The 25,518-nt window shown below is 44.4% G+C and overlaps 1 protein-coding gene across 1 annotated transcript; it reads left to right on the forward strand.

Annotated features, from left to right (window-relative positions):
- The first annotated feature begins 1,775 nt into the window (after positions 1–1,775).
- LOC311149244 (mesoderm induction early response protein 2-like) lies at positions 1,776–25,431 on the forward strand. Its single transcript, XM_084186334.1, has 13 exons — positions 1,776–1,865; positions 3,847–4,013; positions 4,262–4,387; positions 8,687–8,804; positions 9,849–9,952; positions 10,073–10,142; positions 10,281–10,432; positions 10,681–10,762; positions 13,602–13,696; positions 13,943–14,073; positions 14,640–14,737; positions 16,901–16,996; positions 24,223–25,431. Exons 2-13 carry the CDS (start codon positions 3,855–3,857, stop codon positions 24,720–24,722), a joined length of 1,731 nt encoding a protein of 576 aa, XP_084042460.1. The 5' UTR covers positions 1,776–1,865; positions 3,847–3,854; the 3' UTR covers positions 24,723–25,431.
- Positions 25,432–25,518: the final 87 nt, after the last annotated feature.

Genomic DNA, 25,518 nt, shown 5'->3' on the forward strand with positions numbered 1-25,518 from the left:
GAAATTTGCGGACTGGTTGAAAAACGAGTTTTAATGACTCCAACCTAAGTGTATGTAAACTTCCGACTTCAACTGTATGTACTGTATTCCCGACATTGCTTATCCTAATATACCTACTACTGTAAATACCATTTTATTTTCCAAATTGTATACTATCTATACATACCACATACTTATATTCTGGATTCTGACACTGAACACTCCAATATATCTACTTTGGATTGTTAATTGGACTCGTTCTGACATTTCTTGATTTCTTGTTTGGATTTTTTTACATTCTACTGCACTGTTGGAGATAGTAACATAAGCATTTCACTGCACCTGCTATAACACCTGCAACTCTGTGTACGCGACCAATAAACTATGATTTCATTTGAAGTTGAGCCAATTGAGCCAAAGTTGAGCCACCATACCCCATACAAATGATGATTACATTGTGTCAGTTTTATGCATAATATGCATAGTATTTTTAAAAGGTGTCATGTATACAGGTGTAGGATCTTAATTTGATCACTGTTTTGTTACTAAGAATTGTATATGCACACCAGGAAATGCAAAGTTGTAGTGTATTCACATTTAAAAAGGCTTCTAAAGTTTGTAATTTCCACTTTAAAATGTCAGACTTGATTTGCCCTAACAAAAAAATGTATCAACCCATACAAAAAATGTCCATTAATTATAATCCACATAATAATTCACATTTCCTGTTGCTGCAGGATAATTTTTCTGCTGTAGAAAACTGGCTCAAATTAAGATCCTCCATCTGTATGAACTCAAGATAGTGCTTTTTTATTGTTACAGAGCAGACATCATCGTGCCCGTGTATACAAACGTAAAACAAGGAGCCACCCCTGAGGTTCTTGAGAGAGCAGCCAAGAAAGTGAGAGAAGGGAAGAATTCAATTTGAGCAGCAGCAAGGGATTAAAAAATAGATTGTGTGACACTGAAGAGGTACATTGATCAAAAGCAAAACAAACATTTACCTGTGCACAAGAGAGACTATGATAGAGTAGCAGAGGCACACAAGGTCTTATCTGATGACATGGAGTCTGAGCTTGCTAAACATACTGTATCAAGAATCTCACAGACCAGTTTCATGGGCTTAGTAGCCTCAAATGCAGATTGAAACAAAATCCCTGTCCCAGACAACTGGCCAAGAAATTATAGGGTAAGGGATATTTAACAGAGAGATCTATATCTGAATGTAGGCATACATTTAAGATATACAATATACCACAACCTCAACCCATGAATTAAACTTTGACCTATCAGCACCATCACCCAATTACCCTAAGGCGGCTAAATTTACCCTGTCCCTATGCTCAATTTACCCCATACCTATGTTTTCAAAACTGTTATGTTTACATGAATACTGATTATTTCCAGGGATACACAACATCCTGAAATATATGTAGATAGATTTGTTAGAAATAATATCAGATTTCTCTTGATGTAGTGATTCTGAATGAGAGAAAAAACAGCTCAACTTACCCCACTCTCCCCTAGCCCATTACAATCAGATTCGCTACATTGGCTATTCAGGGTCATAGGTGAACAAACATGTGATATTAAGTTCAAAGGGCAACTTTACAAACATCTGAACTTCAATCATTGTGCTTTGTTAGTTATTTTCACAAAGAGCAAGATTGATGGCAAGTTTATGAAAGCCTGTACCAATACCAGAGGTTGGTGTGAATAGTACACGGCGTACTCTCTCATTTCAGAATTTTTCATGTAGTTTACTGTCATCATTGTTGCTGAAACGTTGCGGCAGTAAACTAGGTCTGTAGGCTGTACATAGAATAGAGCCACAGCTCTACAACATCCGGGCATTCCTCAGCCTGCGCAGAAACGGAATGGCGGAGGTAAGTGAGCAAAAGGGCTTGGGGAGGAATGTGAGGACTAAATTATACTGAAACAGCTCTGCATTTGGGAGCCTCTGTCATCCAAGACGGCAGCTATCGATGTTGACAATCGTATCAACTGGTTACACAGGGTTGTGAATGAAATATGGGTTGATAACTAAGGAAGTAAAATGGGGGCATTTTGTCACAGTCTCGCCTCTCCGCGTTCTTCGTGTTAAAGAGCCATTCCCAATTTGCCAGATAGTGCGCTATAGAAAACAATCGGAGACCGGCTCTACGGTGGTGCTGAAGAAGTGGTCCAGGTGTGCTCCGTTCGTAATGCATTTGGACTGCAAACTTTGAGAGAAGTCCGACATATTTCAGTTACTCTGTCGGTGTCTTTTCGGGTGGAAACGCAATAGCCAGAACTATTTCCTTCTCGTGCCATTTGTGAGTCAGAGGAAGGAACGTTCAGCACCAAGTTACAGGAAAGCGCCCTGGCCCTGGTCATTGCGTCCTGAAGTGGCCATAAACGTACCTTTCACTAATGTATTGTTTGTGAGAGTATTCGCCCAAAATATTTTTAGGAGACCACTGCTGTATTTGCATGAGGTGAGAACGAACTCTTGACTGTTGGTTCATAGGTCAACTCGATTAGTAGATTTTCTATTTTGACAAAAAGTCAAGTTTTTGTAATACTGTTGGATTAACTTCGGCCATTCTTTAATTAATGAGTGGTTGTAAGGCAACTTTGAATTATAGAACAAGTAAAAAGACTTGTAACACTTTACACAACAGCAGGTAAGCCTAAAACGTATTATTATAAACTGGGTGGTTCGAGCCCTGAATGCTGATTGGCTGAAAGCCATAGTATATCAGACCGTAAAACCACGCGTATGACAAAAACATTAATTTTACATTACATTTTAGTCATTTAGCAGACGCTCTTATTGTTACTGTTCTAATTACGTTGGTAACCAGTTTATAATAGCAATAAGGCACCTCGGGGTTTGTGATATATGGCCAATATACCTCGGCTAAGGGCTGTATCCAGGCACTCTGCGTTGTGTCGTGAAAGGAACAGCCCTTAGCCGTGGAATATTGGCCATATACTACATCCCCTCGGGCCTTATTGCTTAATTATACTGCTATAATGCATTGTAGGACTGCTGATAAGCATGTATGACAGGCCTTATAATGTTTTATTATAATCTCATAATGATCCTGACTAAATAAAAGCTATTGACTATTTGTGCACAAATTTGTTTACATCCCTGTCAGTGAGCATTTTATCCTTAGTCAATATAATCCATCCAACTGACAGGTGTGGCATATCAAGAAGCTGATTAAACAGCATGATCATTACACACGTGCACCTTGTGCTGGGGACAATAAAAGGCCACTCTAAAATGTGCAGTTTTGTCACACAACACAATGCCACAGATGTCTCAAGTTTTGAGGGAGCATGCAATTGGCATGCTGACTGCAGGAATTTCCACCAAAGCTGTTGCCAGAGAATTGAATGTTAATTTCTCTACCATAAGCCGCCTCCAACTAAACAAGAATTTGGCAGTACATCCAACCGGCCTCACAACCGCAGACCACGTGTAACCACACCAGCCCAGGACCTCCACATCCAGCTTCTTCACCTGCGGGATCGTCAGAGGGGTGGGGGTAATAAATCCCCTTTTGTAGGGAAAAACACATTCTGATTGGCTGGGCCTGGCTCTCCAGTGGGTCGGCCTGACTCCCAAGTGGGTGGGCCTATGCCCTCCCAGGCCCACCCATGGCTGCGCCCCTGCCCAGTCATGTGAAATCCATAGATTAGGGCATAATGCATTTTTTTCAAATGACTGATTTCCTTATATGAACTGTAACTCAGCAAAATCGTTGAAATTGTTGCATGTTGCGTTTATATTGTTGTTCAGTATATAATGGGATGAACAGGGATCAGGCACCTACTGATCCTCTACGATGGTAACCCTTCGTGTGTGTATCTTAGCTGGTTCGATGGGCTCTGGAGATCACAGACGCAGCCTAGTGGAGATCCTGAGGCAGGGCTATGAGGGGCCAGAGGAGGAGTCCAGGGCCCTAGTGGAGCTTCAGAAGAGCCTGGGGGCCTCACACTCACAGGGCCGCCCAATGAAGATGGCAGCACGTCCCCAAAATGTGAGTACAGCTCCTCTGGCATCTGGTGTGGTGTGCTGACCCATTGGAGGCACCACAACTTTACTGCTGGGCTGGGACAAAAGCCTTACCTCACTGCATCCCTCTAGACCAGTAGTGAATAACATTATTCTATAAAATTGATTGTCAATTATTCCATAATGTGATGGATTAATGGATTCTAGCCAAATTGACCCTTATTTCGCTCTCGCTCTCTCTCTCGCTCTCTCTGTCTCTCACTCTCTGTGTAGGGCTGTGAGATGCCCCTGGAGGACCTGCTGTCTCTGTATGGGTATGAGGTGTCTGATCCCCTACTGCAGCAGGACAGGGAGCCCAACGAGCTAGCAGCCAGTCTACCTGACATGACACTGGACAAGGTGAGACCTGGGTATACCTAGACATACCTGAGACTGGAGTAATGCCCAGATAAAAGTGTAAACAGGAAAGCATTGCAGAAGGGGTGAACCACTCAGGCCCTCCAGTTCCAGTCTGGCTGATTTTCTCTTTTGTTTCTTCTTAGTACTTAATTTATTCATTTGTTAGTAAATCAAATCAATTTTTATTTGTCATATGCTCCGAAAGCTTACTTACGAGCCCTTAGCCAACAATGCAGAGTTTTAAAAAAGTAAGAAAAAATTGCTCAATGAACAAAACCAAGAAATAGTAGCACAATAACGAGGATATATGCAAGTGGCCCGGTACCAAGTCAATGTGCAGGGGTACGGGTTAGTCCAGGCATGTGTGTTTGCATGTGTCAATATGCATGTGTGTTTGTCCGTGTGTGTGTGTCTGTTGGAGTGTCAGTGTAGTATGTGTGAGTGTGTGGTTAGAGTCCAGTGAGTGTACATCGAGTCTGTGCAAGAGAGTCATTGCATATACATTGCATTCGGAAAGTATTCAGACCCCTTGACTTTTTCCACATGTTGTTATGTTACAGCCTTATTCTATAATGGATTAAATAGTTTTTTCCCCCTCATCAATCTACACACAATACCCCATAATGACAAAGCAAAAAAACGTTTCTTTAGAAAAAATAATCTAATTTATAACAAATAAAAAATGGAAATATCACATTTACATAAGTATTCAGACCCTTTACTCAGTACTTTGTTGAAGCACCTTTTGCAGTGATTACAGATTCGAGTATTCTTGGGTATGATGCTACAAGCTTGGCACACCTGTATTTGGGGAGTTTCTCCCATTCTTCTCTGCAGATCCTCTCAAGCTCTGTCAGGTTGGATGGGGAGCGTTGCTGCACAGCTATTTTCAGGTCTCTCCAGAGATGTTCGATCGGGTTCAAGTCTGGGCTCTGGCTGGGCCATTCAAGGACATTGAGACTTGTCCCAAAGCCACTCCTGCGTTGTCTTGGCTGTGTGCTTAGGGTCGTTGGCCTTCACGCCAGTCTGAGGTCCTGAGCGCTCTGGAGTAGGTTTTCATCAAGGAACTGTCTGTACTTTGCTCCGTTCATCTTTCCCTCGATCTTGACTAGTCTCCCAGTCCCTGCCGCTGAAAAACATCCCCACAGCATGATGCTGCCACTACCATGCTTCACCGTAGGGATGGTGCCAGGTTTTCTCCAGACGGGATGCTTGGCATTCAGGCCAAATAGTTAAATCTTGGTTTCATCAGACCAGAGAATCTTGTTTCTCATGGTCTGAGAGTCCTTTAGGTGCCTTTTGGCAAACTCCAAGCGGGCTGTCATGTGCCTTTTACTGAGGAGTGGCTTCCGTCTGGCCACTCTACCATAAAGGCCTGATTGGTGGAGTGCTGCAGAGATGGTTGTCCTTCTGGAAGGTTCTCCCATCTCCACAGAGGAACTCTGGAGCTCTGTCAGAGTGACCATCGGGTTTTTGGTCACCTCCCTGACCAAGGTCTTTCTCCACCGATTGCTCAGTTTGGCCGGGCGGCTAGCTCTAGCCAGAGTCTTGGTGGTTCTAAAATTCTTCAATTTATGAATGATGGAAGCCACTGTGTTATTGGGGACCTTCAATGCTGCAGACATTTTTTGGTACCCTTCCCCAGATCTGTGCCTCGACACAATCCTGTCTCGGAGCTCTACGGACAATTCCTTCAACCTCATGGCTTGGTGTTTGCTCTGACATGCACTGTCAACTGTGGGACCTTATATAGACAGTTGTGTGCCTTTCCAAATAATGTCCAATCAATTGAATTTACCACAGGTGGACTCCAATCAAGTTGTTGAAACATCTCAAGGATGGTCAATGGAAACAGGATGCACCTGAGCTCAATTTCTAGTGTCATAGCAACGGGTCTGAATACTTACGTAAATAAAGTATTTCCGTTTTTTTTTTTTTTATACATTTGCAAACATTTCTAAAAACCTGTTTTTACTTTGTCATTATGTGGTATTGTGTGTAGATTGATCAGGATTATTATTTTTTAAATCCATTTTAGAATAAGACTGTAATGTAACAAAATGTGGAAAAAGGGAAGGAGTCTGAATACTTTCCGAATGCATTGTATAAGAAGGGGGTCAATGTAAATAGTCCAGGTAGCCATTTGATTAACTGTTCAGTATTCTTATGGCTTGTCGGTAGAAGCTGTTAATGTGCCTTTTAGTCCCAGACTTGGCACTCTGGTACCGCTTTCCGTGCAGTAGCAGAGAGAACAGTCTATGATTTGGGTGGCTGGAGTCTTTGACAATTTGTAGGGCCTTCCTCTGACACCGCCCACTGCCTAGTATAGAGGTCCTGGATAGCAGGGAGTTCGACCCCAGTGATGTACTGGGCCGTACGCACTACTCTCTGTAGCGCCTTGCGGTCGAATGCCGAGCAGTTGCCATACCAAGCGGTAATGCAACCAGTCAGGATGCTCTCGATGGTGCAGCTGTAAAAAATCTGAAAACCCATGCCAAATCTTTTCAGCCTCCTGAGGCGGAAGAGGCGTTGTCATGCCCTCCTCACGACTGCGTTGGTGTGTTTGGACCATGATAGGTCCTTTGTGATGTGGACACCAAGGAACTTGAAACTCTCAACCTTTTCCACTACAGCCCCGTCGATGTGAATGGGGGTGTGCTCGGCCCTCCTTTTCCTGTAGTCCACGATCAGCACCTTTGTATTGCTCACGTTGAGGGATAGGTTGTTGTCCTAGCAACACACTGCTAGGTCTCTGACCTCCTCCCTATAGGCTATCTCAAACTTAATGATGGTGTTGGAGTTGTGTGTGACCACGCAGTCGTGGGTTAACAGGGAATACAGGAGGGGACTAAGCACGCACCCCTGAGGGGCCCCATGTTGAGGGTCAGCGCGGCGTATGTGTTGTTGCCTACCCTCACCACCTGGGGGCATCCCTTTGGGAAGTCCAGGATCCAGTTGCAAAGGGAGGTGTTCAGTCCCAGGGTCCTTAGCTTAGTGATGAGCTTGGAGGGCACTATGGTGTTGAATGCTGAGCTGTAGTCAATGAACAGCATTCTCACGTAGGCGTTCCTTTTGTCCAGGTGGGAAAGGGCAGTGTGGCGTGCAATAGAGATTGCGGCGTCTGTGGATCTGTTTGGGCGGTATGCGAATTGGAGTGGGTACAGGTTTTCCGGGATGCTGGTGTTGATGTGAGCCATGACCAGCCTTTCAAATCATTTCATGGCTACAGATGTAAGTGTTACGGGGCCATAGTCATTTAGGCAGGTTACCTTGGCGTTCGTGGGCACACGGACTATGGTGGTTTGCTTGAAACCTGTAGGTATTACAGACTGGGTCAGGGAGAGGTTGAAAATGTAAGTGAAGACATTTGCCAGCTGGTCAGCGCGTGCTCTGAGTACGCGTCCTGGTAATCAGTCTGGTCCTGCGGCCTTGTGAATGTTAACCTGTTTAAAGGTCTTACTCACATCGGCTATGGAGAGAGTGATCACACAGTCGTCCGGAACAGCTGGTACTCTCATGCATGGTTCAGTGTTGCTTGCCTCATAGCGAGCATAGAAGGCATTTAGCTCGTCTGGTAGGCTCGCGTCACTGGGCGGCTCGTGGCTGGGTTTCCGTTTGTAATCCGTGATAGTTTGCTAGCCCTGCCACATCCGACGAGCGTTAGACCCGGTGTAGTAGGATTCGATCTTAGTCCTGTATTGACGCTTTGCCTGTTTGATGGTTCGTCGTAGGGCGTAGCGGGATTTCTTATAAGCGTCCGGATTAGTGTCCCGCTCCTTGAAAGCGGCAGCTCTAGCCTCTAGCTCGGTGTGGATGTTGCCTGTAATCCATGGCTTCTGGTTGGGATATGTACATGTGGTCACTGTGGGGATGACGTTGTCGATGCACTTATTAATGAAGCTGGTGACTGATGTGGTAGAATTGGTTATTGGTGCACCCGCCTGGTTTTCCAAGCAGAAATCAATCACTAGTTAAAAGGCAAGATGGAAAACCAGCATAGAGTACACTGTGATTGTCGAGGAGCTGTGCACTCCTTTATTCAAGAGCATTACAGGATACATGTTCTGGCATTGACATGATGTCTATTGATTCTTGTATGAGTAATGATGACTTGGTCCATAAGGAAATGAGTTAAGGTGGCTCTTAAGGGCTCTTGATGCCCTGTCTAGTCTACAAACACTCAGAAAACATTAAAATGACTAAATTACGTTTATGTATCATAAATGCAATTTACTTCACTGAGTGTGATGCTTAGAGAACATTCCATTGAGACAGTAATGGACTGTTCCGTTCTTCCAGGACCAGATTGGTAAAGATCTGTTCTCAGGAGAGGATGAGGAGGAGTCACCAGCTGATGACCTCACTCCCTCTGTCACCGCCCATGCCTCCGACCTCCTCCTCCGCCGCCACCTAAGAGGTACGACCAATAATGTCATATACAGTATTAGGGCTGTGACGATACCAGTATTGCAATATTTTTTTCCATGCCAAAAATGAAAACACGATGCAGACAACTCTTTGGTCCTTTAAAACCTGCTGTATGTCAAATATTGTGTGCTATAGCTTAAAAAATAGGTAAATGTAACTCTGGCTGACAACATAATGATGTTTTTTTTTAAAATTAGGGCTGTTTTCCTAAAGAAGTTAAATCCGCTTCATGTTTTGTTTCCTTGCCACGATACTAACGAGTATCGTGATACTGGTATCGCCCTGGCCTTATCCAATATCATTCTAGTATCAGACTACAGGTAACTGCAAAAATAAAGGAAACGCCAACATAAAGCATCTTAATACAGTGTTGGGCCACCACGAGCCAGAACAGCTTCATTGCACCTTGGCATAGATTCTACAAGTGTCTGAAACTCTATTGGAGGGCTGCAACACCATTCTTCCATGAGAAATTCCATCATTTGGTGTTTTGTTGATGGTGGTGGAAAACGCTGTTTCCGGCACCGCTCCAGATCAGGTGACTGAGACACACACACTCTTTAAACCCCCTATGCTCCTTTGAAGATCCCTATTTCAAAGTCACTGAGATCTCTTCTTCTAGCCTTGGTAGCCAAAGTAATGGGCAACTGGACATTTTTATACATGACCCTAAGCATGATGGGATGTTAATTACTTAATTAACTCAGGAACCACACCTGTGTGGAAGCACCTGCTTTCAATATACTTTGTATCCCTAATTTACTCAAGTGTTTCCTTTATTTTGGCAGTTACCTTTATATAATGGGTATGACACACTCCTCCTTTCCCAGCACAGCTACCACTTCCGTAAACAGACCCCCACCCACCCAGCTCACCACTCAGAAGAATCCCCTTATCATATCACGTCCATATCTTTTTTAAATGGCCTGAGGGCCCCTTTATGGCAAAACAAATTTGTTGTACCTTGACGTTTTTAATTGGTGGTGTTATGAGAATGCTACATATTGGTGTAACAAATGTTCCCATGTGCCAGCCCATTCCCTGGCAGATGGAGACAAAGGCACCTTAGTCAGCTCCTCAGAAGATGACTCGGACGAGGATGACGACACCTCCATTCCCTCCAATGATGAACGCAAGGTGAGACACTGGGGCCTACTGAACAGAGAGAAAATACTCTACAATTACTATTTAGGGAAATATAAAAACCTGTTTTCTGTAGTGCCTGTGTGACTGACACTGTGGTTGTTATTTTTCCAGGACATCATGGTGGGCTCAATGTACCAAGCCAAAATCCCTCCTCTCAGCCCATACTCATACCAGGAGAGAGGTAACCCCCAATTGACCTTTTCAGAATCAGTGTACATTTTGGATTAGTGTGTTGACACTTTGACTCGCCTCAGTCTCACACACATCCTTATACCTGTGTCTCTATCACTATCACTAACTCTCCATCTCCTGCTCCCAGTCTATGAGAATGAGGACCAGCTCCTGTGGACCCCAGATATGTTGCCAGGCCAGGCGGTAAAGGAGTTCCTGCTAAGTGCCCAGAGACGGGGAGGCCAGGATGGGGCTGTAGACACCCTCATCAACGGGGACATAATCAAAGACAATGAACAAGTACTGTAGCGGGTTGGGTCATTTACTTTAGTTGGACGGTGTATACCATATGTATCCTCTACATACGACTAATAAAACTTGAAACTGGGTGGTAAAGCAGAAACAGAGTGGGACTGGATCTTCATATGTAAATCTATTAACTTTGTTTGCATGTCGAGTGATTTCTGGACAGTTCATACTGTGGTTGAGGTCACAGACTTCTGTCACAACTGTTAGCTTTCTTTTCTCTTTCTCTCCGTCGCTCTCAGGCCCTGTATGAGCTGGTGAAATGCAGCTTTAATGCAGAGGAGGCACTGAGACGACTGCGCTTTAATGTGAAAGTATTCAGCGGTAAGACCGTCCATGACACATTTATTACTGCTATCAAGAATGTAATATATCATCTTACTGCAACATCTTACTAGTGACAACAACTCTTTTTTATTCAATTTTTTTAGGCTCTCTTATAGTCCTCATTTGGACTAATCTTCCAAGAGTCTATTAACTCATATCAATGACTCATTAGCAGCACCAAATTATTAATTGCAATTTCATATTTGAGGACAGACAGTGAAGCAACCACCATGCCTGTAGAGTCTTCAACTCAATAACCACCGCTGTAAATAAAAAATGTGTGCTAATTCGCTACAGCTGTTTAGTCTCTGAATGATGCTAGTATTCTACATTTTAGAGCATTAAAAAAAATGATATTGTGGGACCATGGAACTTCTTTGGTTTCTTTGGAACTTAATCTTTGCTTTCCCTTGGAAATTAAATGATTTGATAGACCCACCATGAACCCATGTTAACAACAACTTAAAGATACACTTATATATTGGCCTAGGTCAAATATTTAAGCTAAGTCCCAGGGCTTGTAATCTTATTCATATCAGCAGTCCTACTCTGAAAGCCTTTTTTTAATACGGGCCCTGATCTGTCATCTAGGGCTGGGACAATACCAGTATCGCGATACAAAACACAAAGCAGATTTAACTTCTTTAAGAAAACAGCCCTAATTTTGGAAACAAACATCATTATGTTGTCATCCAGAATCACATGTATTTATTTTCCAAGCTATAGCACACAATATTTTACATACAGCAGGTTTTTAAAGGACCAAAGAGTTTGGTCTGCTTCGTGTTTTCATTTTTGCCATGGAAAAAATATTGTGATACTGGTATTGTCCTAGCCCTACTGTCATCTTGACTAATGCTACAAATAGTTTTTGATTGCATTTCCGTTGCGCACATCCAAGCTGGGAGTGTAGTAAAGCCCTGCACGGGCATTAATTTTAAACCCGAGCCCATAAGTAAATCCATTAGCTGCTCTTCTCTGTCTGTCACTCGCTCCCTGCACACAGCTCGCTCTGCTCATGGCTCTCGGAGTCTGTGAGTATCCATAGCAATGGCTCAGCCTGGGCTTCTCTGCTCAATGAAGAGGCATGAGAGAGCAGTTAGCTGTTAGCTACTTTCGTCACTCTGAACTCAGACAAAGCTCAATGAACATTATTATTTTCTGTGAAATAGTATCTCCTGTTCTATATTTGATGAGGTTGAAGCACTTCTGACACCATGTTATGATCTTAGTCAGATATGACTGTACTGCGCAGCAGAGCACGAGCAAATGGCTCAGCTTCAAAATGTTAGTGATCAATTTAGTAATATCCGATCCCTGCCCGTACCCTAGTTATTGATGAAAACACAGCCCTTACCCGGCCCTAACCCAATGTATAATGTCAGGGCTCGGGTCGGGTAGCAGAGCTCTAAGAGTGTAGGTTAAAATGTAGCCTATTGTGCCCTCTCCTGTGTAAGCTGACAAATCTACCAACTCACGTTTGTTGCCTATGTTTTAGGCTTAATGCTGGTTTGATTCATTGGCTTGCGGTATTATAATATACACAAAAGTATGTGGACACCCCTTCAAATTAGTGGATTAGGCTATTTCAGCCACACCCGTTGCTGACAGGTGTATAAAATCGAGCACAGCCATGGAATCTCCATAGACAAACATTGGCAGTAGAATGGCCTTACTGAATAGCTCAGTGACTTTCAACATGCCACTGTCATAGGATGCCACCTTTCCAACAAGTCAGTTCGTCAAATGTCTGCCCTGCTAGTGCTGCCCCGGTCAACTGTAAGTGCTGTTTTTGTGAAGTGGAAACATCTAGGAGCAACAACGGCTCAGCCGCGAAGTGGTAGGACACACAAGCTCAGAGAACAGGAACGCTGAAGCGCGTACCGCGTAAAAATCATCTGTCCTTGGTTGCAACACTCACTACCGAGTTCCGAACTGCCTCTGGAAGCATGAAATGAAATGGGTTTCCATGGCCGAGCAGCCGCACACAAGCCTAAGATCACCATGCGCAATGCCAAGCGTCAGCTGGAGTGGTGTAAAGCTCGCCGCCATTGGACTCTGGAGCAGTGGAAACGCGTTCTCTGGAGTGTTGAATCACGCCTCAGTATCTTGCAGTCCGAAGGACTAATCTGAGTTTGGCGGATGCCAGGAGAATGCTACCTGCCCCAATGCATAGTGCCAACTGTAAAGTTTGGTGGAGGAGGAATAATGGTCTGAGGTTGTTTTTCATGGTTCGGGCTAGGCCCCTTAGTTCCAGTTCAAGAGAAATCTTAATGCTACAGCATACAATTACATTGTAGACGATTCTGGCTTCCAACTTTGTGGCAACAGTTTGGGGAAGGCCCTTTCCTGTTTCCGCATTACAATGCCCCTGTGCACAAAGCGAGGTCCATACAGAAATGGTTTGTCGTGATCGGGGTGGAAGAAATTGACTGGCCTGCAAAGAGCCCTGACCTCAACCCCATTGAACACCTTTGGGATGAATTGGAACGCCGACTGCGAGCCAGGCCTCATCGCCCAACATTAGTGCCCGACCTCACTAATGCTCTTGTGGCTGAATGGAATCAAGTCCCCACAGCAATGTTCCAACATCTAGTGGAAAGCCTTCCCAGAAGAGTGGAGGCTGTTGTAGCAGCAAAGAGGGGACCAACTCCATATTAATGCCATGATTTTGGAATGAGATGTTCGACAGGCAGGTGTCCACATACTTTTGGTCATGTAGTGTAGCTAGATAATGGAAGTCAAACATTCAGAGGAGTTTATGGGGTGAATGGATTAATAGTTATCATCTTGACATGGTTAGCTCCTATAATAACTGCTGTTGTCTTCTGTGCAGAGGAGCTGTGTGCCTGGAGCGAGGAGGAATGTCGAAACTTTGAACATGGCTATCGAGTTCATGGGAAGAACTTCCACCTCATTCAGGCCAATAAGGTGAGCAGCACAAAAACTACAAACGTCAGGTTTGTGGAGAACCTGATTTGCTACAAAGTTGAAATTATCTCTTTAAGTAATGGCCAAGACTGGCATCATACAGGTTACATCGAAGCACATTTTGACAGTTGCTTCGACATAACCTGAGGCGTGCCTGTGCAAACCTGCTTGTCTGCATTGATCAGACAAGAAACTCACAGATTCATACCATAGCGAACAGTAAACCACACTGTGTTTATGTGTCAGGTACGCACAAGGTCGGTGGGTGAGTGTGTGGAGTATTACTACATGTGGAAGAAGTCGGACCGCCACGAGTACTTCACCCAGCAGACCACTAAGCTGGGCCGCAAGAAGTACAGTCTGCAGTCAGGGAGCATGTGAGTAGCACTGCAGATATGACCCTCTCTAGACTTGAGAGTCAAGCAGCATTTGAATGCCATCTGAGTTGGCAAATGATACCATCAAGTTGAGTGAAGTGTAGAATTGCGGGCACTACTATGACACTACCGTCAAGTTGTTGTTGTCATGATCGTCTCCTTGGCCTGGCACCATTCCCAGAATAATAGCTTATTTAAATAGAGCGCAGGAAAATGAAAATCCGGACACAGCGGACACATTTTAATACGAGGTGTAGACGCACTGTACGGTGATGGGAATGGGTTGGATCATCTTGATCGGAATAAATAACAGATGTAGACAAGCAGAGACATTGTATCTCAATATAACCTCCCCATTGTCATTGTTTTCAGACTAGAGATGTTTATTATGTTTAGCTGATACCTTGCTGGGATGCTGGGAGTCCTGGGTCGTGTTCAGTACTCATAACAATAACTAAATGGTTTGAATCTGAGAATGGAAATGAGTCTTCTTCTTGGACAAGTTCAGGTGCAGTTGGAACGTTTTTTCCTTCACACGCCGTTTCCTTCTGTTTTATGTCTTCCAGGGAGGATGGAGAGGAGGATGGAGAGGTTGGGGAGATGGAGGGGTGCTCCCAGATTCAGCCCCCCTCACATCCACCAGTCATAGACCTGGACAAGCAAGGTACCCTGCCCTGGACACCAACCTTAGCCTTGGCCCCTTCTCTAGCCCCAGTCCTATACCACAGGCCTGGCCCTGATCCCTGCCTCAGAGCATTCAAGTTTCAGAGTTTATTCGCCACGTGCACAGGATACAACAGGCGTAAAACAGTACAGTGAAATTCTTACCTTGAGAGCTCTTTCCCAACAATGCAGTGATAATAATAGAGATAAGAATAGAAAATAGAATTTAAAAAACATTTTTGTAAAAATGAAACCAACACACCACAAACACTACAGCTTGTTTTAAGACTGAGGTCATAAGAGTTAGCTGGATCCATAAGGAATAGTCATACATGCCCTCTCCTCTGAAGTCAGACATCCACCCTCTCACCATTTCATATCCACCCCACTCTTTGTCTTATTATTATTTGTCTTGATCACATTGTTTGCCTCAATTTGATGTGTTGTGTTCATGAACATATGATTTGAAGCATGTTTACAGTGAGGGAAAAAAGTATTTGATCCCCTGCTGATTTTGTACGTTTGCCCACTGACAAAGAAATGATCAGTCTATAATTTTAATGGTAGGTTTATTTGAACAGTGAGAGACAGAATAACAACAAAAAATCCAGAAAAACGCATGTCAAAAATGTTATAAATTGATTTGCATTTTAATGAGGGAAATAAGTATTTGACCCCCTCTCAATCAGAAGGATTTCTGGCTCCCAGGTGTATTTTATACAGGCAATGAGCTGAGATTAGGAGCACACTCTTAAAGGGAATGCTCCTAATCTCAGTTTGTTACCTGTATAAAAGACACCTGTCCACAGAAGCAATCAATCAATCAGATTCCAAACTCTCCACCATGGCCAAGACCAAAGAGCTCTCCAAGGATGTCAAGGACAAGATTGTAGACCTACACAAGGCTGGAATGGGCTACAAGACCATCGCCAAGCAGCTTGGTGAGAAGGTGACAACAGTTGGTGCGATTATTCGCAAATGGAAGAAACACGGCCTGGGGCTCCATGCAAGATCTCACCTCGTGGAGTTGCAATGATCATGAGAACGGTGAGGAATCAGGCCAGAACTACACGGGAGGGTCTTGTCAATGATCTCAAGGCAGCTGGGACCATAGTACCAAGAAAACAATTGGTAACACACTACGCCGTGAAGGACTGAAATCCTGCAGCGCCCGCAAGGTCACCCTGCTCAAGAAAGCACATATACATGCCCGTCTGAAGTTTGCCAATGAACATCTGAATGATTCAGAGGAGAACTGGGTGAAAGTGTTGTGGTCAGATGAGACCAAAATCGAGCTCTTTGGCATCAACTCAACTCGCCGTGTTTGGAGGAGGAGGAGGAATGCTGCCTATGACCCCAAGAACACCATCCCCACCGTCAAACATGGAGGTGGAAACATTATGCTTTGGGGGTGTTTTTCTGCTAAGGGGACAGGACAACTTCACCGCATCAAAGGGACAATGGACGGGGCCATGTACCGTCAAATCTTGGGTGAGAACCTCCTTCCCTCAGCCAGGGCATTGAAAATGGGTCGTGGATGGGTATTCCAGCATGACAATGACCCAAAACACACGGCCAAGGCAACAAAGGAGTGGCTCAAGAAGAAGCACATTAAGGTCCTGGAGTGGCCTAGCCAGTCTCCAGACCTTAATCCCATAGAAAATCTGTGGAGGGAGCTGAAGGTTCGAGTTGCCAAACGTCAGCCTCGAAAGCTTAATGACTTGGAGAAGATCTGCAAAGAGGAGTGGGACAAAATCCCTCCTGAGATGTGTGCAAACCTGGTGGCCAACTACAAGAAACGTCTGACCTCTGTGATTGCCAACAAGGGTTTTGCCACCAAGTACTAAGTCATGTTTTGCAGAGGGGTCAAATACTTATTTCTCTCATTAAAATGCAAATCAATTTATAAAAATGTTTACATGCGTTTTTCTGTATTTTGTTGTTGTTATTCTGTCTCTTACTGTTCAAATAAACCTACCATTAAAATTATAGACTGATCATTTCTTTGTCAGTGGGCAAACGTACAAAATCAGCAGGGGATCAAATACTTTTTTCCCTCACTGTATGTATTGTTTTATCCCACCTGTGTGTGTCTTTGTTTTCCCATTGGTTTGTGTGTTTGCCTGTGGTGTTTCTACCTTTGTGTTGGCATGGTGTTCCAGAGGAGGAGGGCCGTCCCCGTCGCAGACGAACGCCCCGCTTTCTCTTAAAGCCCTGATCTCACTGCACACAGGCCACTCTAACCAGGCAGGGCCACCAGGTAAAGACTCTAACCAGACAGGGCCACCAGGTAAAGACTCTAACCAGGCAGGGCCACACACCAGGTAAAGACTCTAACCAGGCAGGGCCACCCACCAGGTAAAGACTCTAACCAGGCAGGGCCACCCACCAGGTAAAGACTCTAACCAGGCAGGGCCACCCACCAGGTAAAGACTCTAACCAGGCAGGGCCACCCACCAGGTAAAGACTCTAACCAGGCAGGGCCACCCACCAGGTAAAGACTCTAACCAGGCAGGGCCACCCACCAGGTAAAGACTCTAACCGGGCAGGGCCACCCACCAGGTAAAGACTCTAACCAGGCAGGGCCACCCACCAGGTAAAGACTCTAACCAGGCCAACCTATTTCTGCTGTTGCTGTTTTTGCTGATTGAAAGTATGAAGCCAAACAAGTTTCATGAGGTCAGGTTTTCATGAGGTCAGAACTAGAGCAGGCTCTTTTCCCAAATACTTGTGAAGGCATTATGCTTCTCAGGCCAGGAAGTTGCATGAAATCTAAAATCCCAAACCATAATAAAATCTTAGGGCTTATGAAAAGTCTCTCATTGGAGGGTTAGCTTTTTAAAGTTTTGTTTTGGCTTCCTCACAATAATTGTTAACCTTTAAATGTTTTATGAATAGTTTATTTTCATTATTTTAATAATTCTAATTATTTAAATTATCAAATAAAATGTTATTTGTCACATGCGCCGAATACAACAAATACCTTGAAATGCTTACCATCTTACCATCCTACCATCTTACCATCTTACCATGTTCACCAGCTTTGTTATATTGTACTTTCAGTCTGAAACCATAACATTTTGTAAAGAGCTGATTGTCCCTTTTAGCTCAGGTGGTAGAGCAGGTTGTGGGTTCAATTCCCACGGGGGTACCAGTACGAAAAAAGTATGAAAATGTATGCACTCAGTACTGTAAGTTGCTCTGGATAAGAGCGTCTGCTAAATGACTAAAATGTCAAATGTAATTGTAATATTAACCAGGTTTCCATCCAACCATTTCATGCTAATGAATTACCTGATGCAAAAAAAATCAAGACAGGCCTCATGGAAACAGCAAATTTGTCGGTAGAATTTCCTTATGTCGACAAAACAAAATACGCTAGACAAGGGTGGATAATTTTTTTGTCGGTTAAATAGATTCTGACAATTGTGGTGGAAACTTAGTTACGCAATGATATGTTACGTTATAGCATACTACGACCACAACGTGGACAAGCATGAAGAGTTTATAGGCAGACTAAATAAATTATGATGAACTTCACATGGTGGTTAAGTGCACGATGAGCTTCATGCAAATGTCCAACTAATATTGAGGGTATATTTGAATGCTGGTGACATGATAATCAGTGCTTTGTTGCCAATTATCAAATAGAAATGATCTTGCTGTTGTCCATATCTCATCATATAACCTATCCTTCCCATCTTATCAACTAACTGTTGACTACAGAGCATGCGTCAAAACCAGGTTGGGCAAGTTTGCTATTTATCGCAAAAGTTTTTGTGACAAAGTCATTGGTAGAGTTGAAAATGTGATGGAAACACATTCAACTTTTATTTTGGAAACTTGAGTGCTTTTTATGTGCACTACGTCGTCATGCACTACGTCGTCATGCACTACGTCGTCATGCACTATGTCATCATGCACAGCTTTTTATCCGCAACAAGTCAGTTTGATGGAAACACACCTCTGGTGGGAAAATGCTACATTTATTTAAATGCAGATTTTATAATATTCGCAAATTGGATGGAAACCTAACTAGTAAGGGGAAAAAAGGGAACCACTGCCCAATGTCAGTAGCTGGGTTTCCATCCAATTGGTGACAGATTTCCATGCAAATATTCTAAAACCTCCCACCAGAGGTGTGTCTCCCTCAAACTGACTTGTTGCGGATAAAAACCTGTGTGTGATGGCGGCAGGTAGCTTAGTGGTTAAGAGCGTTGTGCCAGTAACCGAAAGGTCGCTGGTTCTAATCCCCGAGCCGACTAGGTGAAAAATCTGTCGATGTGCCCTTGAGCAAGGCACTTAACCCTAATTGCTCATGTAAGTCGCTCTGGATAAGAGCGTCTGCTAAATGACCAATTATTATTATTATTTTATTATTTATGACCTATTGCACATACAGTGCATTACAGCCTTACTGTAAAATGGATTAAATAGTTTTTTTCCCTCATCAATCTACACACAATACCTCATAATGACAAAGCAAAAACAGGTTTTTAGAAATACCTTATTTATAAGTATTCAGACTCTCGAGATTGAGCTCAGGTGCATCCTGTTTCCATTGATCATCCTTGAGATGTTTCTACAACTTGATTGGAGTCCACCTGTGGTAAATTCAATTGATTGGACATGATTTGGAAAGGCACACACCTGTCTACAGTGAGGGAAAAAAGTATTTGATCCCCTGCTGATTTTGTACATTTGCCCACTGACAAAGACATGATCAGTCTATAATTTTAATGGTAGGTTTATTTGAACAGTGAGAGACAGAATAACAACAACAACATCCAGAAAAACGCATGTCAAAAATGTTACAAATTGATTTGCATTTTAATGAGGGAAATAAGTATTTGACCCCTCTGCAAAACATGACTTAGTACTTGGTGGCAAAACCCTTGTTGGCAATCACAGAGGTCAGACGTTTCTTGTGTGAAAACCTGGTGGCCAACTACATCTCAGGAGGAATTTTGTTCCACTCCTCTTTGCAGATCTTCTCCAAGTCATTAAGCTTTCGAGGCTGACGTTTGGCAACTCGAACCTTCAGCTCCCTCCACAGATTTTCTATGGGATTAAGGTCTGGAGACTGGCTAGGCCACTCCAGGACCTTAATGTGCTTCTTCTTGAGCCACTCCTTTGTTGCCTTGGCCGTGTGTTTTGGGTCATTGTCATGCTGGAATACCCATCCACGACCCATTTTCAATGCTCTGGCTGAGGGAAGGAGGTTCTCACCCAAGATTTGACGGTACATGGCCCCGTCCATCGTCCCTTTGATGCGGTGAAGTTGTCCTGTCCCCTTAGCAGAAAAACACCCCCAAAGCATAATGTTTCCACCTCCATGTTTGACGGTGGGGATGGTGTTCTTGGGGTCATAGGCAGCATTCCTCCTCCTCCAAACACGGCGAATTGAGTTGATGCCAAAAGCTCGATTTTGGTCTCATCTGACCACAACACTTTCACCCAGTTCTCCTCTGAATCATTCAGATGTTCATTGGCAAACTTCAGACGGCCCTGTATATGTGCTTTCTTGAGCAGGGGGACCTTGCGGGCACTGCAGGATTTCAGTCCTTCACGGCGTAGTGTGTTACCAATTGTTTTCATGGTGACTATGGTCCCAGCTGCCTTGAGATCATTGACAAGATCCTCCCGTGTAGTTCTGAGCTGATTCCTCACCGTTCTCATGATCATTGCAACTCCACGAGGTGAGATCTTGCATGGAGCCCCAGGCCAAGGGAGATTGACAGTTCTTTTGTGTTTCTTCCATTTGCGAATAATGGCATCAACTGTTGTCACCTTCTCACCAAGCTGCTTGGCGATGGTCTTGTAGCCCATTCCAGCCTTGTGTAGGTCTACAATCTTGTGCCTGACATCCTTGGAGAGCTCTTTGGTCTTGGCCATGGTGGAGAGTTTGGAATCTGATTGATTGATTGCTTCTGTGGACAGGTGTCTTTTATACAGGTAACAAGCTGAGATTAGGAGCACTCCCTTTAAGAGTGTGCTCCTAATATCAGCTCGTTACCTGTATAAAAGACACCTGGGAGCCAGAAATCTTTCTGATTGAGAGGGGGTCAAATACTTACTTCCCTCATTAAAATGCAAATCAATTTATAACATTTTTGACATGCGTTTTCCTGGATTTTTTTGTTATTATTCTGTCTCTCACTGTTCAAGTAAACCTACCATTAAAATTATAGACTGATTATTTCTTTGTCAGTGGTCAAACGTACAAAATCAGCAGGGGATCAAATACTTTTTTCCCTCACTGTATATAAGGTCCCACAGTTGACAGTGCATGTCAGAGCAAAATCCAAGCCATGTGGTCGAAGGAATTGTCCTTAGAGCTCCAAGAAGGGATTGTGTCGAGGCACAGATCTGGGGAAGGGTACCAAAAAATGTTTGCAGCATTGAAGGTCACCAAGAACACAGTGGCCTCCATCATTCTTAAATGGAAGAAGTTTGGAACCACCCAGAATCTTCCTAGAGCTGGCCGCCCGGCCAAACTGAGCAATCGGGGGAGAAGGGCCTTGGTCAGGGAGGTGACCAAAAACCTGATGGTCACTCTGACAGAGCTCCAGAGTTCCTCTGTGGTGATGGGAGAACCTTCCAGAAGGACAACAATCTCTGCAGCACTCCACCAATCAGGCCTTTATGGTAGAGTGGCCAGACGGAAGCCACTCTTCAGTAAAAGGCACATGACAGCCCGCTTGGAGTTTACCAAAAGGCACCTAAAGGACTCTCAGACCATGAGAAACAAGATTCTCTGGTCTGATGAAACCAAGATGTAACTCTTTGGCCTGAATGCCAAGTGTCACGTCTGGAGGAATCCTGGCACCATCCCCACGGTGAAGAATGGTGGTGGCAGCATCATGCTGTGGGGATGTTTTTCAGCGGCAGGGACTGGGAGACCAGTCAGGATTGAGGGAAAGATTAACTGAGCAAAGGACAGAGAGATCCTTGATGAAAACCTGCTCCGGAGCGCTCAGACTGGGGCGAAGGTTCACCTTCCAACAGGACAACGACCCTAAGCACACAGCCAAGTCTCTGAATGTTCTTGAGTGGCCTAGCCAGAGCCCGGACTTGAACCTGATCGAACATCTCTGGAGAGACTTGAAAATAGCTGTGCAGCGACGCTCCCCATCCAACCTGACAGAGCTTGAGAGGATCTGCAGAGAAGAATGGGAGAAACTCCCCAAATACAGGTGTGCCAAGCTTGTAGCGTCATACCCAAGAAGACTCGAGGCTGTAATCGCTGCCAAAGATACTTCAACAAAGTACTGAGTAAAGGGTTTGAATACTTATGTAAATGTGATATCTCAGGTTTTTATTGTATATATACATTTGCAAAAATTTCTAAAAACCTGTTTTTGCTTTGTCATTATGCGGTTTTGTGTTGTGTGTACATGTCTTTTTTATTTTTTTATCAATATGGCTGTAACGTAACAAAATGTGGAAAAAGTCAAGTGGTCTGAATACTTTCCGAATGCATTGTATATACAAAAGTAGTGGATTCGGCTATTTCAGCCACACCGGTTGCTGACAGGTGTATAAAATCAGGCACACAGCCATGCAATCTCCATTGACCAACATTGGCAGTAGAATGGCCTTACTGAAGAGCTCAGTGACTTTCAACGTGGCATGAAGTGGTAGGCCACACAAGCTCACAGAATGGGACCACCAAGTGCTGAAGTGCGTAGCGCGTAAAACTCGTCTGTCCTCGGTTGCAACACTCCCTACCAAGTTCCAAACTGCCTCTGGAAGCAACGTCAGCACAATAACTGTTCGTCGGGAGCTTCATGAAATGGGTTTCCATGGCCGAGCATCTGCACACAAGCCTAAGATCACGCTTCACCATCTGGCAGTCCGACGGACGAATCTGGGTTTGGCGGATGCCAGGAGAACACTACCTGCCCGAATGCATAGTGCCAACTGTACAGTTTGGTGGAAGAGGAATAATGATCTGGGGCTGTTTTTCATGGTTCGGGCTAGGCCCCGTAGTTCCAGTGAAGGGAAATCTTAATGCTACAGCATACAATGACATTCTCAACGATTCTGTGCTTCCAACTTTGTGGCAACAGTTTGGGGAAGGACCTTTCCTGTTTCAGCATGATAATATCTCTGTGCGCAAAGCGAGGTCCATACAGAAATGGTTTGTCGAGATCGGTGTGGAAGAACTTGACTGGCCTGCACAGAGTCCTGACCTCAACCCCATCGAACACCTTTGGGATGAATTGGAACGCCGACTGCGAGCCATGCCTAATCGCCCAACATCAGTGCCCGACCTCACTAATGCTCTTGTGGCAGAATGGAAGTAAGTCCCCGCAGCAATGTTCCAACATCTAGTGGAAAGCCTTCCCAGAAGAGTGGAGGCTGTTATAGCAGTAAAGGGGGGACCAACTCCATATTAATGCCCATTATTTTGGAATGAGATGTTTGACGAGCAGGTGTCCACACACTTTTGGTAATGTAGTGTATTTCTGTATTTCATTTTCAATACATTTGCAAAAATGTCTGAAAACATGTTTTCACTTTGTCATTATGTGATATTGTGTCTAGATGGTTGAGAATTTTTTATTTTATTAATTTGAATTCAGGTTGTAACACAACAAAATGTGGAATAAGTCAAGGAGTATGAATACTTTCTGAAGGCACTGTAAAATAACTTTCGTGCATAAATGTACAGATTATAAAAAACATAAGTTCAATGTGTTTCCATCACATTTTCAACTCTATCGATGGTTTTGGCACACATATTGTTGTGATAAAAAGCATACTTGCACAATCTGGTTTTGGTGCATGCTTTCTAGACAACAGTTGGCTGATAAAGTGGACATGGTAGATTATATAATGCGATATGGTTAAGAGCGAGTGTCACGTCTCCTCCCGTTGCTCCCCTCCGCCGGTCTACTGAGCCACCGGTCTGAGCGCAACACCTCGGCAACACCGGAATGGAAACCCAACGCACCCTAATCACCTCCAGCGCACCTGCACCTCGTCATCTCATCACCACCCCTATGTAGCCCTGGACAGTTCAGCGTTGTTGTGTGTGATTGTTAGTGTCTTGTCGTGTACTCGCACTTTGTTGTTCTCTTGCTCAGTGTTAAGTAAACCTTTATATTGATTCCTGTGTCTGCTTCTTCGTATCCTCAGTACTCGTCACAGTGAGATACAATTTTTTTTATAGATAATTGGCAGCCAAGCGCCGAACATCATGTCACATTCAAATAATAGACCCTACCCTCGATATTTATTGGAAATTTGCATGAAGCTCATCACCGTGCACTTAACCACCATAAGTTATGAAGTAACTTATTTCATCTCCCTATAAACTCTGCATGATTTTCCATGTTGTGGTGGTAGTACAATGTAACATCATCGCGTGACTCCAAGGTTACTGCGATATGATGGTTATTATATCAATATTTGCTCTGTCGGTTACCGTTGAGGTAGTGCTTGTTCAAGTCTCTCTTTAGTAATTCTCTGCTTGTCTAGATGCTGAGTTGGGGATGGAGGTGTTGGAGCTGTGTGGCGCTCCTTGCCCTAGCCCTAGCCCACCGAGGGAGCAGCTGTTCAGCCACTTCTCTCCACTCCCCCCTCTGGAGGACCTGCAGCAGGAGCCCTCTCTGAACTGTTGCAGCCCGGGCCTCTGTCCCACCTTGCCTCCTGCCCAGCTCCACCCCTCCTCACGGCCCTGCTGCAGCCCCCCGTCCCCCCCAGCGGAGCCTCCTCTCCTGGGTTCTGGCTTCTACCAGCTGCAGCTGGGGCCTTTCCTTCCAGACGGCCTGTCCACGGGGCCAGAGGATGGGGCCTCCCAGGGGCTGCAGGTAGACTTCTCCCTGCCCTCCGTCCCCCAGCCCTCACCCGCCATTGCCCCCTCAGTCTCCATCACTTCAGACTTTGGGGCCATCAGCAGTTACCTGTGTCCCTCAGCCCTGTGCCCCCCAGCCCTGTGCCCCCCTCCCATCCAGCACCCCCGCTCTCTCACACAGTAAGGGGAGGAAGAAGGGTGTCTTTACCCTGGAGAACATTCCAATAACATATGGGTTGTCTGTACTTCTAATTATTGCCTGTTGAAGTAAACTTGGACCAGAGCTTACCCATGTGATGGTGTGAAACTCCCCAGGAGAGAAACTTTGTTTTTACGGGGAGATGGGCCTACCTGTATCATAGTGTTTACTAGGGGGGACTCCCACTGCTCACAAGCACAATGGCTTACCTACCTGTCTGTTCTGGAAGGCCAGTCGTTCTACAGGGATGTTCCCAGTTCTTAGAGAATTCTTAGGTAATGTTGGTACTGGAAAAGCGGCTGGGCTTGTTGATAGTTCCAAGGCCAAAGCAATTAGCCTGATGTTCTTTGCAGTGACCACCTCCTCTTCCAGAGCAGAACTAGCGACAGATTTAAGCCCTGTTTACTGGGAACAATGAGCAGCAGACAGACAGCATGACCTGGATGCCGTATTATAGCAGTATGTCCACGAGATGTTCTCCCTCTATCGGTTCTGATAAGGCTGTTTCTATGAGCAGTGTTCAGTCTGCACTTGTACGACTCTTCACCACTCTGACTGTGGATCTCTTAGGTAGGATCAGCCTCCCTGGTTCACTGTGGTTCCACCTCTCTTGAACATCCACAACTGAAACTGAAGGTTTTGTATACAGTCTGTTCAAAAGGAAAGATCTGTATAAAAATATCATGAAACAATGCTTTTGAGATTGTCACAATGTTTTATTTTCTTGTTACTTGTTGTTCAGAAATGTCTTGGAAGGTTTGCAATAAGAAACCAGAGTTTT

This window comes from Coregonus lavaretus (assembly GCF_964263955.1).
Source record: "Coregonus lavaretus genome assembly, chromosome: 21".
Classification (NCBI taxonomy): domain Eukaryota; kingdom Metazoa; phylum Chordata; class Actinopteri; order Salmoniformes; family Salmonidae; genus Coregonus; species Coregonus lavaretus.